This window comes from Balaenoptera musculus, chromosome 11, assembly GCF_009873245.2.
Source record: "Balaenoptera musculus isolate JJ_BM4_2016_0621 chromosome 11, mBalMus1.pri.v3, whole genome shotgun sequence".
Classification (NCBI taxonomy): domain Eukaryota; kingdom Metazoa; phylum Chordata; class Mammalia; order Artiodactyla; family Balaenopteridae; genus Balaenoptera; species Balaenoptera musculus.
In genome coordinates, this window is record NC_045795.1 from 96,805,229 (window position 1) to 96,823,291 (window position 18,063).

At 52.5% G+C, this 18,063-nt stretch overlaps 1 protein-coding gene across 9 annotated transcripts; it reads left to right on the forward strand.

The window, feature by feature from the left end:
• Nucleotides 1-1,790: 1,790 nt before the first annotated feature.
• BRPF1 (bromodomain and PHD finger containing 1) lies at nt 1,791-17,590 on the forward strand. Of its 9 annotated transcripts, none has more exons than XM_036869881.1 (14): nt 1,791-2,164; nt 4,072-4,680; nt 8,444-9,403; nt 10,247-10,409; nt 10,940-11,071; nt 11,447-11,593; nt 12,376-12,685; nt 13,012-13,332; nt 13,655-13,939; nt 14,437-14,584; nt 15,160-15,296; nt 15,399-15,517; nt 15,867-16,021; nt 16,618-16,729. In XM_036869881.1, coding segments are annotated over exons 2-14 (3,477 nt in total). In that variant the 5' UTR covers nt 1,791-2,164; nt 4,072-4,081; the 3' UTR covers nt 16,619-16,729. The 9 variants fall into 9 exon arrangements, with proteins under 9 accessions (XP_036725776.1, XP_036725770.1, XP_036725773.1 ...); XM_036869878.1 differs by lacking the exon at nt 16,618-16,729 and adding an exon at nt 16,742-17,590 and having other exon boundaries at nt 1,792-2,164; nt 13,015-13,332; XM_036869880.1 differs by lacking the exon at nt 16,618-16,729 and adding an exon at nt 16,742-17,590 and having other exon boundaries at nt 1,792-2,164; nt 11,447-11,575; nt 13,015-13,332.
• Nucleotides 17,591-18,063: the final 473 nt, after the last annotated feature.

The window sequence follows — 18,063 nt, forward strand, 5'->3', positions numbered from 1 at the left end:
ACACATTCATCTAACACTTCAGACATTCTTCAAACACGTTAAGAAACAAGTGAGTCTTTATGTGTGTACATTTTTTCTGAGGGGAGAGGCCCATAGCTTTTATCAGATTCTAAAAGGACGTTCTTGACCTCAAAAGGGGTCAGCTTTAAGATGATTCTGTGTAACTCTGCTCTAATCCATCTAGTCCAAGTTTTTTGAGTGAGGATAATAAAAGAGTTGATATTTCTTTGAGTATTCACTACACGTCAGACACTGTGCTAGGTGATTTACAGGTATCATCTTATTTAATCCTCACAACAATCCTGTGAGGTAAGCACTATTTTATCTCCATTTTACACATGAAGAAACTGAGGCTCAGAGAGGTTAAGTCACTTATTGTAGAGAACCCAATAGTTTGACTCCAGATGCCAATATCTTAATCAGCAAACCTCTTCCTGGGGTGTTAATTTTATTGGGATGTTTGGGGGAAGACACTGTATATGAAAACACATACTTTATAGTGGGTCAACTGCAAGGTTTGTATTAAGATAAAATAGAAGTTTCCGGATGCTTTGGGCTTTGCCCCAGAACCCTGGCAGAATCTTTCACGCTCCCCGTTGATGGCAAAACTGGACAGGCTCAGCAACAAGTATTGTTTAACAAGTGGACTCTTCCTCGCCCCCAAGTTCTCCGAAGCCCCCAAGAACTGACAACAGAGTTGTCGAGCTCAGCTTTACAAATAAGTAAAGGTAGGTGAGGAAGAATTTAACGATATGAGGTAGGAAGAATTTAACGACTTGCCCAAGTTCACATAGCTACTAAGTGGCCCAGTCACATTAAAAGCAGCTCTGTTTTGACACTATCTTCCAACCAGCAACCCGTAGCCATGAAGCATTTCCCCGCCTACCTACAGGGTTCCAGCATCTGAATCTCATTTTACCTTACACAATCCCTTTCACGCCCCACCAGCCTTCTGCACCACCCCCAATCAGGCCGCTACTTTCAGATTCACACCTTTTCTCCAGCCCTGCCCCTTTACCTTTTCCAAGCCCCACCCTTTACCTTCAGCTTCGCATCGTTTTTCCCAGCTAAATCCTTTCTCCCTAGCCCAGCTCCAAGTTCCAGGCCCACCCAAAGCCCCGCCCTTTCTTTTCTGAGGCCCACTTTTCTGTTTAGTCCCACGCTTCACCCTACGTTCAGCCCCTCTTCTCCTTACTGTGGTCTGCTTTACAGGTGGCCCCGCCCACTCTCCGCAAACCCCGCCCCGTAGACTGGTTTATTCTCTTCCAGCCCCGCCCCGCCCCTACCTATAACTCCGGGTCCCCCTTAGGCTCCAGTCCGCGTCCCTCTTGCTCTTGGCCCTGCCCCCAGTCCCGCCCCGTGGCTCCCGCCCCGCCTCGCCGCCTTCCTCCGAGACCAAGGCCAGGTCCCTACCGCAGCCGCGGCGCCAGCAGGAGGGAGGGAGGGAGGAGGGGGGGAGAGAGGCGGAGGGAGGATGGGGGGAGAGAGGCAGAGGGGGAAGGGAGAAGGGCGGGCTCCTCACGCCCAGTCCGCGCTCACCGTACGTGGCCGCAGATTCGCTACAAACGGCCCCACCACTCCGGATCCCGAGTACCGCAACTTCAGTCCCCAGAAACTCAACTCTAAGATGGAGGTGCTAGAAAAGCCATGTAGGGTGTCCAGGGGCCCTTCCGAATCCCAGAGAATGGCCTCTCGAGCCTCAGCGGGCGGGCGGAGATCTGTGGCGAAAGTGCAGCTCGGCAGCGTTGCGGCGTCGCGTTTACCCTGCGCAGACGCCGTCGCCGCCGCTGCTGCCGCCGCCGCTGCCACTGCCTTTGCCGCCACCGTCTCCGCCGCCGCCGTCCCCGTGCTGCCTCTGGTAGCCTCCATTGTTCCGGCGGTGCTGGGTCCCGAGACCGGGCAACCTAGGGGCTTTCGAAAGGGGCGGCGGCCGCCGCAACTGAGAGACCGGGGCGCCGGCGGGACTGGGAGCGGCAGGGGTCAGCGCGGGAATCCCAGGGAGCCGGGCCAGAGCGTGGGGCGGCAGGGAGTCGGGGTGGCGAGGTCTGCAGTCTCCGGAATTGGGGCTCCCCATCCCCGGCCCGTCTTTCCCCGCCGGCCTCCCCTAGTGGGGTCGGAGCCCCGGCGGGCGCCCTCGGCAATGAGCCCGGACTCGAGGTGGCCGGTGAGTGCGGGCCAGGGACCGGGGCGGGAGTGGCCAGCCGGGAAGGGGTAGGCTACTTTCGTGGGGCGCGCACTGAGCTGCCCGGCCCGAGTACCCTCGGGCCACTCCAGCCCGGAGAACTGACAGTGCATTAGCTCACAGCCTGCATCCCCGGCAACAGTGTATCCTTCGGGGTTGCCTGGGGCTGCCTGGGCCAATGGCAGGAGAGGAGCCTTGTTTAACTTTTTACACTTTGACAAAGGGGAAACGTAGCCGCATCCGGGAGAGGGCTGCGGGCACCGCCCGGGCCCGGCCTAATCCCTCTGGCCTCCGCCCCCTACTTCCTCCAGCCCTCTGAGCGCCTGGGGCAGATGCCGCCGCCATACCCCTGGGCCTGGGGCCCTCCCCACGGGCTTTCGGGTCTTAGTTGCCTTGTCTCTCCTCTGTGCTTCTGCTGAGTCCCAGCGGGACGTTTGCTGGAGGTTTCTGTGTTGCTTAGGAAGCCGGGGCAGCAGAGCTGCAGGGTTCACCAGGGACTCATCATTGAAAGAGGAGAGTTTGTTTGTGCTTCTGATTGGTTTGTTTAAAGACAGGTGCAGGTAGGAAGTAGGGGCGAGTTTAAGGAGTAGTTTTACTGATATGACAATCTGGGGCTTTGACAGAGAGTGGAGCAGCTCACTAGCTTGGTTAAGTCGCAGGAGAGGAGCCAACAAGGACCGTTATTAATCAGGGAGCTCAGGGTGGCTTTGCTTGGAATGGTGCCAAGACCACAGTTAAATTGTTGAACTCAGCTAGGCCTGGAGAAATTGGGGCAGTCTCTCTGACCAAGCTGGGCTTCCTGGGGGTTGGTGCCATCTGCTGTCTCCACTCATCCAGGAACACTGGAGAGGAGGAAGGGAGGGCTCTGAGGACCAGCATGGAGCTGAGTGTGCCTGGATTGTCATGTTCCTGTTTGTACCCTTAGGGCCTGGTGCCACTCCCAGGGCCAGGGCATAGGCTTACCGTAAAGGCCTCAGAAATTAACTAATTCTTTTTGTAACCCAGTGATTTCTGCTGGAGTCCAGGACCAAATCATTGGCTACCTGTTCAGGCTTCCGCATGGGCTGACACTAGCCTTCATCCGTCTCAGCTCCAGAACTGGTGATCCCCTCATTTAGCTATTCATTCAACAGATTATTTATTCATTGGCCAAAACAACACTACATGCCAGGTACTAGGGATACAGAGGTGGGTAGGCTCTGGTGTCTGCACTGCACCGCTCCCAGTCTAATGGGAGGAGACAGAGAACTTCCAGTGTGGTGAATGCCATGGTGGAGGTGAGGATGAAATGCTGTGGAAACACAGCTCTCCATGGGAGAGACAAAGAAGCATAACTGGAGTGACATTCGAGCCATGTTTTGAAGAATGAGTAGGAGCTCACTAATCAAGGAGGATGGAAGGCATTCTAAATAGAGATCATCTTGCAGGAATGAGAGGTTGTAACATTCAGGGACTGGCAAGTTGCCCTGGTTAGACAGAAATACAGCTGTAACTGGTGAAAAGAAGAATCTAGAAAGGAGGACTAAGGCCAAACAGTGAAAGGAGCACCTTGAATATCATCATAAGGAATTTGGATATTATCCTGAAGTAAGTGGGGAACATCAGGATGCTTTTAATCAAGAGACTAACATGATCATTTCTACTTGGTAGAAAGATCGTTCTGGACACATTGTGTGAGATTAGGCTAGAAGAACTGAGACATAGAGCAGGGTGATCAGGCAAGAGGTGATAAGGCCGAGACTATGGCCATGTTGTGGAGGAGGGGGCATTTGGAGCTGCTGTAGAGGTTGGCTGGCCAAAACCCTTGGGGAGAGGGAGGGCTGGAGAGAGTGGAGTGGGTGGCCAGGAGCTCTTCCCTGGGCCTGTGCTAACTGATCTGTACATTCTAGATGTGACAGCATGGGGGTGGACTTTGACGTGAAGACTTTCTGCCACAACTTGCGGGCAACTAAGCCACCGTATGAGTGCCCCGTGGAGACCTGCCGCAAGGTCTACAAGAGTTACAGTGGTATTGAGTACCACCTGTACCACTATGACCATGACAACCCACCGCCCCCACAGCAGACTCCACTCCGAAAGCACAAGAAGAAGGGGCGCCAGTCACGCCCAGCCAACAAACAGTCGCCCACCCCCTCAGAGGTATCCCAGTCGCCCAGCCGTGAGGTGATGAGTTACGCACAGGCCCAGCGCATGGTGGAGGTGGACCTGCACGGCCGCGTCCACCGCATCAGCATCTTTGACAACTTGGATGTGGTGTCAGAAGATGAGGAGGCCCCTGAGGAGGCCCCTGAGAACGGCAGCAATAAGGAGAACACTGAGACACCGGCTGCTACTCCCAAGTCAGGCAAGCATAAGAACAAGGAGAAGCGCAAGGACTCCAACCATCACCATCACCACAGCGCTTCTGCAAGCACCACCCCCAAGCTGCCGGAGGTGGTGTACCGGGAGCTGGAGCAGGACACCCCTGACGCCCCGCCCCGGCCGACTTCCTATTACCGGTAAGGCCGCCTCCACCCCCCAACTCTGGAAAACTGGTCAAGCAGGGCTCAGGAGTCAAAGATAGGTGATAGGAAGCGGCAGGGGTAAAGCATAGCAGAAGCACACTGGTCCTGCCAAGGCAGAAGAGTGCCCCAGCTAATGATGATGGCACTTCCTATACACTGCCACATGCCAAGCCCTGCAGTGGGTGTTTTATAGCCATTCCATTATTTTATTCTCACAACTCACTCAGGTAGGTATTGTTCCGATTTCACAGATGAGGAAACCACAGTCCAGAAAAAGGACCAGACTTACGAGAAGTCACATGTCAGTAGATAGCTGACAAACCCAGGTTCCTCTGACTCCAAAGCTGCACTATTTCCACAGTATCAAAAGGTCCCATTTTTTTTCCTCTTTCTACTCCATCACTCTGTGATCTTGGGAAAGGCATCCAGCTTTTGGTGTTGCAGTGATCCCATCTGCAGAGTAGGTATAATATTCCTCTGCTAGCCTAAAGGTATAAGACTAGGGACAATGATTTCATAAGGTTATAAAATCAGTTTGTAAATCTAAAGAAGTAATTTTCCCATTACTTGTTTTGTTATTGTCACCCATCCTTTAGCCTGCGTAAGCAGTATTTTCATCGCCTATGTTTTGTACTCCTCCAAGGACCCTTTTATTTGTTTCATTTAACTGTTTCTTAGTACCCCACTTCCTTCCAAAAATTAGTCACAGTGGCTCCTAATAAAGTCACAGGCATAGGGCTTCCCTGGTGACGCAGTGGTTGGGAATCCACCTGCCAATGCAGGGGACACGGGTTCGAGCCCTGGTCCGGGAGGATCCCACATGCCGTGGAGCAACTAAGCCCGTGCACCACAACTACTGAGCCTGCGCTCTAGAGCCTGTGAGCCACGACTGCTGATGCCTGCGCGCCTGGAGCCCGTGCTCCGCGACAGGAGGGGCCACCGCAATGAGAAGCCCGCGTGCAGCAACAAAGACCCAATGCAGCCAAAAATAAATAAATAAGTAAATTAATTAATTTTTTAAAAAAGTCACAGGCATAAGGCTAAATTCCTTTAACATGAGGTAAAAAATGAAGGAGTGGGGAAGTGTGGTGGTAGAACTACATACAGAAACCCTAGCTGAAGGATGGAATAAAAACCAAGTGTAAAACTTCTTAGAGTCTTGGCATCCAAGTCAAAGAGGGCATTTGGGTGAGTTCGTTAAGGAGCCATCTTTGGTATCAGCTAATCAGAAAGCCTGATCTCTGACAAGGACTTGGTGTAAAGGTTTTTATACGAAAGGTAGTTTTTACCAGAAGGGCAACCCATGTGATGTTATACTAAATCTCAGTTTTTTAAAAGCAAATCTTTGGGAACTCAAGTAATTTGGCCCAGTGTGTCACTCTTCTCTCACCGCTGTTCACATGCTAGCCAGTCTCTTCTTCCTCTCTTCCGTCCTTTCATCTGTTCAGCCCAGCTCCATTTCCTTCTGGCTTTCCACTGTCTCTCTTGTCTGTTAGTACTGACGGCCATGCCCACCTCCCAACACACAGACCCCTCTCTGGGCCTGCCCTCTCTCCTAATGGCTCTTCAGTGCTCTTGGCTCCAATAGGCAGCCCAGCCCAGCTCCTCCTGCTCCTTTTCTTCATCCCTCCACTCAGATTCACTCTTTCCTCCGGGGGATCAGATCTGTTCTCCAGGCAGCAGCTCTCAGCTGGTGCACTGCAATCAGTTGGGAGGTGTGTTGCATGTAATTTGTTACTACCGTTAGCAGAACTGCGTGTTTTGGAAATGATTTACTTTTTATACAAATGTAAGAAGATTTGAGGTCATCTCTCTAATAACACCACTTGCTCTTGCTCACATCTGGTATGCTTTCTTGAGGGGGAGAGAGAGGGTGGAGTGTCAGCTGTTGTGTCAGGAATTGTACGTGACATGCAGCCTACCTTATCTGCGCCACAGCCTGTAATCTTGGTGCACTGTGGGGGTGTGTTATGCACCATCACATAATGTCACGTGTGTCGTGGCAGAGAAAAGGTTGAGAGCTGGTGCCAAGGCCTGGAAGGGACCAGATGTCTCACACCAGCCCTGAGCCACACCCTTTTTCAAGGATGAGGACATTGCATTCACCTTGGGGAAGAGGTAAAGGGCTAAGGAAGAAGTTGCTTCTGATAGACACAGTATTTTAGTCTGTCCTCCCTTCCACCCCGTAAATGTCTTTCAAATGAACAACACTGAGCACCTCTTTCTGTGTGGTGAATCAGACATGGTTCTTGCCTCTATCTAATAGTGGAGGAGTTAAGACACAAAAACAGTTACAACGCAAGACAGGGTGGGGCAGATCTATACAAAAACTAATCATAAAGCTAACATTTATTGAGTACTTGCTCCGTGCCAGCTACTGTTCTAAGCCCTTTACCTGTAGTAACTCATTTAATGTTCACAACAGCTGTATGAAATAGGTTCAAGTTAGCATCTCCATTCTACAGATGTGGAAACCAAGGCCCAGAGAGGTTAGCTCACTCGCCTGCTGTCATCCAGAGCATGGCTCCAGAACCTATGCTTGTGTGGCCTGCTCTAGCCCCCAAAGCCACATTTCCCTTGTGGAGAGGAGAGGGGAGGCATGGGAAGTAACATTTATCTAGGGCCTGCTGTGTGCCACTTGATTTAGCCCATTTGTTTTTGTAATTCCATTTAATCCTGATGTCTTTGGGAGTAAGTAGTAGTATCCTCATTCTGTCATCAGTAAAACTGAGGTTCAGAAAAGGGCAGTGATGTCCTGAATGCCACACAGTAACAGAGCCAGCGTGTAAATCCAGGTTTGTTAGGGGGCGAAGCCCTGCTCTTTCCGTTGAAGCTCCCTGTAGCTTTACAACACCAGGGTCAGGCCACCTGGAGTGTGCATGGCAAGGGGGTGGGGAGCCTGCTTTGTACCCCAGGCACCTGGAGCAGTCCTTTGCTGCAGCCCTGCTGGCCCACTGAGTGCTGTGAAGTGGAGTTTGAATTGTCACTCTGCCACTTCCTGGTTGTGTGAACTATCTGTGTTGGGCAGTTAATTAACTTCTCAAAGCTTCCAGTTTCCTCATCTATAAAGTGAGGGCGATAAAAACATTGACCCTATGGCTATGGGGAAAATAAATGTGATAACTTAGCACAATGCCTAGCTTATAGTAAATGCTCAGTAAATCTTAGCTGCTCTGACTGTTATTCCCCAAGGCTATCCAGAGAGCACAGAGCGCCTAGAGTCTGAGGGAGCCCTGAGCTGATGCTGGCACCAGCTAACGGGAGACCTGCAGCAGCTGCATTCAGGACATAGCCAGTTGGTGGTAAAACAACTCATGTATGATTTGCAAATGAGAACTGAGGACCTTCCTTCCCCTGACTCCTTGTACCGTCACCCAGACCACCCCAATAATGGGTCCTAGCTGCCCCATCCTTCAGGAGTCTGGCTGAGCCTCTGCACCTCAGAGGAGGCAGTGTAGCAGCCAGGACATGAGCTTTGAAATCGGCATGGTTGGGTTCATATCCCAGCTCTGCCACTTTCTCACAAGAGGGCCAGGGCAGGTGAATTAACCTCCCCAAATGTAAGGTTTCCTTTTCTGCAAAATAAGAATAATTATAGGACTTAGAGTGCCTGGGGTAAAGGTGAGGATAGAATGAGACAACACAGATGTAAAGGCACAGGCCTGGAATAGGGTGAGTGCTTGGCAGATGTAACCCATGGTCTTTAAGGGAGGGAAATCTCAACCTTCTGGTGCTGAGCTGCCTCTGTGCACTGCAGGTACATCGAGAAGTCGGCGGAAGAGCTGGATGAGGAAGTAGAGTATGACATGGATGAGGAGGACTACATCTGGCTGGATATCATGAACGAGCGGCGGAAGACGGAGGGTGTGAGTCCCATTCCGCAGGAAATCTTTGAGTACTTAATGGACCGGCTGGAGAAAGAGTCCTACTTTGAGAGCCACAATAAAGGCGACCCCAATGCGCTAGTGGACGAGGATGCTGTGTGCTGTATCTGCAATGATGGTGAGTGCCAGAACAGCAATGTCATCCTCTTCTGTGACATGTGCAACCTGGCTGTGCACCAGGAGTGCTACGGTGTCCCCTACATCCCTGAGGGCCAGTGGCTGTGCCGCCGCTGCCTACAGTCACCCTCCCGTGCTGTGGACTGCGCCCTGTGCCCCAACAAGGGTGGTGCCTTCAAGCAGACAGATGATGGGCGCTGGGCCCATGTGGTGTGTGCCCTATGGATCCCTGAGGTCTGCTTTGCCAACACGGTCTTCCTGGAGCCTATCGACAGCATCGAGCACATCCCGCCAGCTCGCTGGAAGCTGACCTGCTACATTTGCAAACAGCGGGGCTCAGGGGCCTGCATCCAGTGCCACAAGGCCAACTGCTACACAGCCTTCCATGTGACATGTGCCCAGCAGGCCGGCCTTTACATGAAGATGGAGCCTGTGCGGGAGACGGGTGCCAATGGCACCTCCTTCAGCGTCCGCAAGACTGCCTACTGCGACATCCATACACCTCCAGGTTCAGCACGCCGCCTGCCTGCCCTATCCCACAGCGAGGGTGAGGAGGAGGAGGAGGAGGAAGAGGAGGAGGGTAAGAGTTGGAGCTCAGAGAAGGTCAAGAAGGCCAAGGCCAAGTCCCGGATCAAGATGAAGAAGGCGCGGAAGATCTTGGCAGAGAAACGGGCAGCAGCACCTGTGGTGTCTGTGCCCTGCATCCCACCACACAGGTATGAGGGGAGCAGGTAGACAGGCTGTTGAGGGAAGAAGCCCTGTTGGAGACTGACAGCCCACTGAGTGGAGTGACAGGGCTGGGGTATCTTATTCCTATCAGGAGCTACATAGAAGTTTTGGGGGTTTTGTTGTTGTTTTTTTTTTAATATCAAAAGAGATGAGCTCTAGCAGGTCACCTGGCTTTTACATTAGGAACCAGAAACTTCAGCTTTTATCTGGCAGACCTAACATGTGTTTTAAACTGCCTTCCATTTTGATGAGGTGGTTTAAGTTAGGAAGAAAGAGGATGGAATAGCTACCAGCCACAGTGGAAGAAATGGTCTGACTCTGAAGGGAGAATGGAATGAAGAAGGGGGAAGGATACGCTCAAGGAATTGTGAAATGGTTACTGCCACAAATAAGTCCAAATGAGGGCTGCAGTCATCAGTTATTTTTTACTCTCTCTTGTGCTATCTAGTCGATTTCCTATAGTTTACTGCTGTACAATAGTACTTCATCTTAAAACCTTCCCAGGCTCAGTCTGAGTTGGGTATCCCAGGGTCAAACAGTACTCTGGGCTGCAGTGACAAGAGCAGTCTTAGGGGCCAGGCTCCCTGACCCACTGGTGAACAGAATTATGGATCTGGCTTAGAGCTGGGAGCTTGGCTTCCTGTCTGCTGAGTTGCCATTGACAGCTCTCTTTGCTCTTCTTTGCCTTAGCCCAGTGTCATAGGCCTTTTTGACAATAGATTTATTCCCTATTTAGCCCCACTCAGAAACTCTCATTAGCCAGAGACCACTGTTCTGCTTAAGAAAATCAGGGCCCAAGAGGTTTTTCTCTTTGCTCTCCTGCTTCCCAGGCTCAGTAAAATCACTAACCGCCTGACCATCCAAAGGAAGAGCCAGTTCATGCAGAGGCTGCACAGCTACTGGACGCTAAAGAGGCAGTCACGGAATGGGGTCCCACTGCTGCGTCGCCTGCAGACACACCTGCAGTCTCAGAGGAACTGTGACCAAGTTGGGGTACTGTGTCAGATTCCCTGTGGGCTCTAGGAACTAGTGCCAGGGGGACGAGGACAAAGAATTTTTTTTTGGCTGTACCACCCGGCATGTGGGATCTTAGTTCCCCGACCAGGGATCGAACCCGCACCCCCTGCCTTGGAAGTGTGGAGTCTTAACCACTGGACCACCAGGGAAGTCCCCAAGGACAGAGATTTGTGACTGTAGCTTCCAGTGTCTGAAGGCTTGGGCTGTTTCCTCCTTTAAACTAGGCCTCAAAGCAAGCTCAGGATGAAATCCTTACAGATTATCTTTAACGTATTTTTCCTATGTGTTCATCTGTTCGTTCACAGCAAGCATATACTGAGCACCGACTCTGTGCTGGGCCTAGGGGACACGTGGGTTGAGGAGCTTCCACTTCAGTTAGTTAGTGAGCCTACCAATAAATCACTGTGCTCTCTCCTTTGGCTTTATCTGCCCTTGACCCACGTTTCCTGGGCTCTCGTCCCCTCTGGCTCTCTCATCATTTCCTGATCCCTCTTTTGCCTCTTCAGAGAGATTCTGAAGACAAGAACTGGGCCCTCAAAGAACAGCTCAAGTCCTGGCAGCGGCTTCGGCATGACCTGGAGCGAGCCCGGCTGCTGGTGGAGCTGATCCGCAAGCGGGAGAAACTCAAAAGGGAGACGGTGAGTGCTCCTGGGCCAACTCTTTTTTACAGTAGAGAAAACAGACCCAGGAAAACAGAAAACATGGACAAGTATGTGTCACCTGTCCAGGAAGCAACAGGGCTGATGCGGGAGTCAGGTCTCCTGAGCTCAGTTTGCTCTCAGGCCCACCGGAAGCAGAATGTCACAGGAGAGTATGAACGGAATCCTAAATTATGTGATGCAGGTAGCTGGTGCTGGGAGCTCAAGGAAGGGAAAGTCCAGAGGAGTCAAGTACACCGAGCTGTGTTGGGTGGGAAGGAAGGCGAGTTCCCATACCAGCTACAACCATCTCCTCAGACCTCTCTGCCAAGGGACTGGCCTAGGCCTGGCTGATTGGGCCTTTATGTGTGTCAGATCAAGGTCCAGCAGATTGCCATGGAGATGCAGCTGACCCCTTTCCTCATCCTCCTTCGAAAAACCCTGGAGCAGCTCCAAGAGAAGGACACAGGCAACATCTTCAGCGAGCCGGTCCCTCTGTCTGAGGTAACCGAATTGGACGAAGTAAGAATCCCTTCCCCTCACTCCACCTTCTTTCTGTTCCTCTCCCAGATGCACCCCCGCTGCAGGTCTGGGCCAGGGACTAGGAGGGGACCTTGAAGAGAGGGGCTGGTGGCTCTGGGGCTCCAGGATGAACTGGAGCCACATGCATCACCTGGACTCTGTCTTGTCCCTGTCATATCCCAAGGGCCCAGAATGGGAGGCAATCTGCACTCCTTCCCCAGAGGCAGGGACTGAGTCTGCCAAATGAATAATCCCAGGGCAGGAAGACACTTTCCGGGTGCTGAACCCTAGAACGGAGAATTTAGAAGGCTCAGCACCTAAAGAACCATCTCTGAAGCCCTAGGTCCTGACTGGCAGACTCTTCTCTCTAAAAGGTATAAAATGAGAGGCCTGAGGCAGCAGCCTCCTTATAAGTCTTAATGATAAGTAAAAAGAACTATAGGAATGCAAGGTGGTGTTATTTCCAGAGGATTCCCCTGGTCATTTTCTTACTAAAGCCTCATATGGCTCTAGGAGGTAGATTTGGCTGTAATTTCATTACTGTTTTCTAGGTGAGGAAAAGAAGGCCCAGAGAGGTTAAGAGGCTTGCCAAGGTCACACAGCTTGTGACTAGTAAAGTCAAGACTAGAATCCGGCTTTCTTTTCCCCTGTGCTGTATGCCTGCCTCTAACTGTGGTGGGAGGAGGTTGCTGGATGCATTTCAAGGGAGGTTGTTAGGAACAGGGGTTCAGGGGGAATGAGGAACGTATCTCCACTTAGGTACACCTACCGTGTTCTCCCAGGTACCTGACTACCTAGACCACATCAAAAAGCCTATGGACTTTTTCACCATGAAGCAGAACTTGGAGGCTTACCGCTACCTGAACTTTGATGATTTTGAGGAGGACTTCAACCTCATCGTCAGCAACTGCCTCAAGTATAATGCCAAGGATACCATCTTCTACCGGGCAGCAGTGCGGCTCCGTGAGCAGGGTGGTGCTGTGCTCCGCCAGGCCCGGCGCCAGGCAGAAAAAATGGGCATTGACTTTGAGACGGGCATGCATATCCCCCACAGCCTGGCTGGAGACGAGGCCTCACACCACACCGAAGATGGTGGGTGATAAGTCACACCTCCACATAGAGGCCAATGCCAGGGATGAACAGCTTTCCAAAGTCCCCTCCTGGGAGCAGGCAGTGTAGGCAGGAAGCAGCTAGGCTGAGCAGTGGCAAGCTATCCCCAGGAATGCTCTCTAAGAAGCCAGACTGGGTGAATGGATAGCAATCCCTGCCATTCCGCGTCTCGGTGCTGCTGTTTTTCAGCTGTTCCTGGTGAGAAGCAGAGGGGAGAAGAGTGGGTTTCTTGTTGCCTGCCCAGGTTCACGGGGCCCAGAGGACTGCCCTGAGTCTGACCCTTTCCTCCCTGTTCCCACCCCTGGCAGCAGAGGAAGAGCGGCTGGTCCTGCTGGAGAACCAGAAGCACTTGCCAGTGGAAGAGCAGCTGAAGCTGTTGCTCGAGCGGCTGGATGAGGTGAATGCCAGTAAGCAGAGCGTGGGCCGCTCACGGCGTGCAAAGATGATCAAGAAAGAGATGACGGCGCTGCGGCGCAAGCTTGCCAACCAGCGGGAAACTGGACGGGATGGGCCTGAGCGGCATGGCCCCTCCAGCCGGGGCAGCCTGACACCCCACCCGGCAGCCTGTGACAAGGACGGGCAGACAGACAGTGCCGCCGAGGAGAGCAGCAGCCAGGAGACAAGCAAAGGTCTGAACCCCGCAGCATGGTGGGCCCCGAGGCCAGCCAGACTTTGACTCTGCAGCACACACTCAGCGCCTGCCATGCCCCAGGCAGAGGTCCCTCATGCACAGCCAGCTGCACTTTCTCCCTCATTCCCCAGTCAAGGGCCTCTTAGCTGCCTCTCTGGCTATTTGTATAAGAGACAATGTTCCCAACTCCATGCCCCCCCCAATTATCTCCCCTACTCTAGCTGGAGTTATGGTCCTATATACCCAGGGCCTACCCTGGACGTATGCCCTTCCCACATCAGGCCCCTCACCGACTCTCCTTCTCTCTTTCTCTGCTCCAGGCCTGGGTCCCAACATGTCCTCAACCCCCGCACATGAGGTGGGCAGGAGAACCTCAGTTCTGTTCTCCAAAAAGAACCCGAAGACAGCTGGACCGCCCAAGAGGCCGGGCCGGCCCCCAAAAAACCGGGAGAGCCAGATGACCCCCAGCCACGGAGGCAGTCCTGTGGGGCCCCCCCAGCTCCCCATCATGGGCTCCCTGCGTCAGCGCAAGCGGGGTAGGAGCCCTCGGCCCAGTTCGAGTTCAGACAGCGACAGTGATAAATCCACAGAAGACCCCCCAATGGGTGAGCCTCACCATCACCCAGCCCCCCAGTAGAGTGAGCAAAGCTGCCATCCTTCCCAATATAACTCCCACCTATCCCTTCATTTGCCCATAATATATCAGAGCTAGAAGGGCCCTTAGGAATCCTTTAATTCAATTCCCTCATTTTACAGACGGGGAAACTGAAGCCCAGAGATGATGACCCAGCTAGATTCCCATCCAGGGCCCCCGCTCCTGCATTGTATCACTTCACCTTTTCTCTTCTTATCCTCCTTGGGGAATCTCCTTTAAGCCATTTGTGTCCTAAGGCCAGTAACTGCCAAGGGAAGTGCAAGGGGTGGGGCAGAGCTGTGGCCAACTGTGGTGGACACTGCCCAGAGCTAGCTCTGCTGGCCAAGGTTGGAGGAATTTTCCAGCACAGAAGTGAAAGCCAAGCTCTAAGTCCCTCTTACCCCCAGTAGATCTCTGATCTACGTCTTCCTGACTGATTCCTTCCCTTCCCCCCTCCCCCCAACCAAGACTTACCAGCCAACGGCTTCAGCGGTGGAAACCAGCCAGTAAAGAAGAGTTTCTTGGTCTATCGTAATGACTGCAGCCTTCCTCGGAGCAGCTCAGACTCTGAGTCCAGCAGCAGTAGCAGCAGCAGTGCTGCCTCAGACCGGACCAGGTACCAGTCCTCCGGGTCAAGACCCACCTCCGGGATGGCCTTCCAGATGTCCCTGTGGGGAGTGGGGTGGCAGCCATCTTAGCCTAGATTGAGATGGCTCAAACCAAAGGTTCTCTGCAAAATAAATGGAATAGATGAGACTGTCACCATAATGAAACAGACGGGCCCACCCTGTGTTAAGCTGATGGTTTAGAACAGAGGGCATAAACCGGTTCCTTGTGGCCTGGGTTTGGCCTGCAGACATATTTTGTTTGGCCAGCATGGTATTAAAAAAAAAAAAAGATTCCGAAGTGCCATATAAAATTCCCAGTTTCTATAGTCTCTTTAAAAATCAGACTGGCAATTCTGGCCACTGTTGACTCAAGACGGGCGCATGGATTCATCACTACTGCTATATCCAGCCCACTTCAGTCAAATCGCCCCCAAGTCCCTGAGGGCATTTGAGTTTGAAATTCTTCAAGTAGCCTCTGCTTTCCAAACGTCTTAGACCCTAGGGGCTTAAAGAAAGGAGGATACCCACCATGCCATTCCCCACTCTTCCCCTTCTTTGAGTTGAGCTTCCCTTTTGTCCACAGCACAACGCCTTCAAAACAAGGCCGGGGCAAGCCCTCCTTCTCTCGGGGCACGTTCCCAGAGGACAGCAGTGAAGATACCTCAGGCACTGAGAACGAGGCCTACTCCGTGGGCACTGGCCGCGGCGTGGGCCACAGCAGTAAGTACGCCCGCCCAAAGCCAGGGGTTCTGGGGGCCCAGTGCCAGGGCCTTGCCAGACCCCGGACTGCTGATCCGCCCCCTCTCTCCCATTCCTGTGAAGTGGTAAGGAAGAGTCTGGGCCGGGGAGCTGGCTGGCTGTCAGAGGATGAGGACTCCCCGCTGGACGCTCTGGACCTGGTGTGGGCCAAATGCCGGGGGTATCCATCATACCCAGCTCTGGTAGGCTTCCACTTTTCTTGTCATACCCCTTGTCTTCCAGCCCCAGAACACACACTCAAAAGTAGCAGACTTTTCCTACTCTCTGCTGAGCTGCAGAGCACAGGAGTCTTTGGCAGATAGACACTTAGAGGTCCCTGGTTAGTTTCTCCATCTCTCCCTTTTTCTTCCCTTTGCCCCTTGGGCTCTGAAATAGTTCAGCATGGGAAGAAGCCAAGGGTCAGCACTGCAGCCCTAGGAGTGTGATAACCTTTTTCTGTTCCCACTTCAGATGTAGTCTCCAAATTCTTGGATAGGGTAAGCCTTGGGAAGGAGGAGACTGAACTAAACCAAGGTCTTATTACACCCTTAGATCATTGATCCAAAGATGCCCCGGGAAGGTATGTTCCACCATGGGGTTCCCATCCCTGTGCCCCCACTGGAGGTGCTGAAACTTGGGGAACAGATGACCCAGGAAGCCCGAGAGCATCTCTACCTCGTCCTCTTCTTTGACAACAAGCGAACCTGGTAAGGGAGGAGGGGAGCATTTGATGTGACTCATAGCCACAGATGCAACCCTCGGTATCGGGGTAGGCTGCCAGGGAACTCCAGCAACAGACAGCCTGAGCTGTCATAAATCAGTGGGGGAGGGACTTAGATCTTTGAGCAAAAGGGTGTGTTGACCGAGAGACTGATGCGGGCAGCAGCTGACAGCTGTAGCTAGAAATCAAAGGACCGTGAGTGACTGTGACAAATGTGGGGGTGGCTCCCCACCCAGACTAAAGTGGCTTCTAGACTTACTTTTCCCACCTCTGCCTCCATGGTGACAAGATGGGGATAAAGCAGGCATAATCATTCAGGTTCTGAATCCCTGTTCCGGCACACTTACACGTGTAGTCTCTGGTTGTTAATTGTCTGCAGAGGATGTTTAATGTCACTTAAGTCTGCCTGGAGCCCACTGGACAAGGTACCTATTTCAGGGTTGGTCAAGGCTCCTTTTTGTGCCCATAAATACCCTATGATTACCCCGTTGTGACCGATGACTGGGCTCTTTTCATCACTAGCCTGTGAGCAGTTCCTTGAGAGCAGGGACTGCATCTCTTGGTTTCTTTAATTCCCACCAGAGCCTGGCCCAGAGTGGGGCACTCAGGAGGAGTTTTTGAAGGAATGAACAAGTGAGGAAGGCTGGTGCCTGTTGCTCCCCCAGAGATAAGAGATGACTTACTCGATTCTCACCTCGTCCTACAGGCAGTGGCTGCCCAGGACTAAGCTGGTTCCTCTGGGCGTGAACCAGGACCTTGACAAGGAGAAGATGCTGGAGGGCCGGAAATCCAACATCCGCAAGTCAGTACAGATCGCCTACCACAGGGCTCTGCAGCACCGCAGCAAGGTGCAGGGCGAGCAGAGCAGTGAGACCAGCGACAGTGACTGATACTGTCCAGCACAACCCAACCTACAGTGCCCAGCCACCTCTCTCCTCCCCTTTGCTCACTGTCCTGGAGTGGCACCGGCCTCTGCACTGACTCATTCCTGGTCTTGGGGCCAGTCTCAGGGGAAGCTGGGTGGGGGAGGTCCCTCCCGCCCTGAGTGCAGCTGGACTGTACAGAACACTCCAAGGGCCCATGGGGGCTCTGCGCAATGAGAGGGGAGGTCCCACAGGCCAGAAAGCTCCAGAGACCTCATGGCATTGTAGCGCAAGTTGGTGGGCCAAGGTTAGGACACTGCGTAAAACAGGCCATCCAACCACCTCTGCCTACTCATGCCAGGAGAACCCCTAACTGCCTGGTGGCCTGAGGCCCCTGAGGTGGTGAGGTGAGCTGGCATCTGCACAGCCTAGCAGTGAGATTGATGTCTGTCCAGCCCGGAAGAGGGGCACTAGGTGACCCCCTCCCCTGCTGTTGTAAATACTGTAAATAGTGGAGAATTTAAATTATTCTCATTTGTAACTGCGTTTCCGGGTCGCGCCAGAGTCATTTGGTACTAAAAAAAAGACTGGGGCCTGTCCCCACTTCCCTTCTTCCCATAGATTCCCCCACCTTTCAAACTGGTTTGTATTTATTTCAAAGGAAGAAAATATATTGATTCTTAGAAAATAAATGGTCTGTTTGGAATTCTTGGTTCTTGCCTTCTGCCAGGGCAAAAGGGATAAACAGGGAGGCTGTGTTCCTCAGGGATGGTAAATGATTGGGCCCAAGCGGTTGCTGGCTGCTGTGTCTGCTGCATTTGTAAGACAACAGCAAAGATAATATTGGCTTGGCCGAAAAGTTCATTCGCGTTTTTCTGTAACGTCTTACGGAAAAACCCAAACGAACTTTTTGGCTAACCCAGTATGACAGCTCCCATTTCCCGTGTCCTTCACTGAGTGGTAGACCCTGTGCTGAAGCACCTTTAGATACACAGTTTTGTATAATCCTTGCAATAACTATGGGGAAAGTTAATGACAGGGTAGATATCTCCAAAGACACCAAGGTTTAGACAAATTAAGTAACTTGCCTAAGTTCCCACAACTAGGAAGTCGCAGAGCTAGCATTTGAACAAGAGCCTGCCTCCAAAGCTGGCTCTTCAACCAA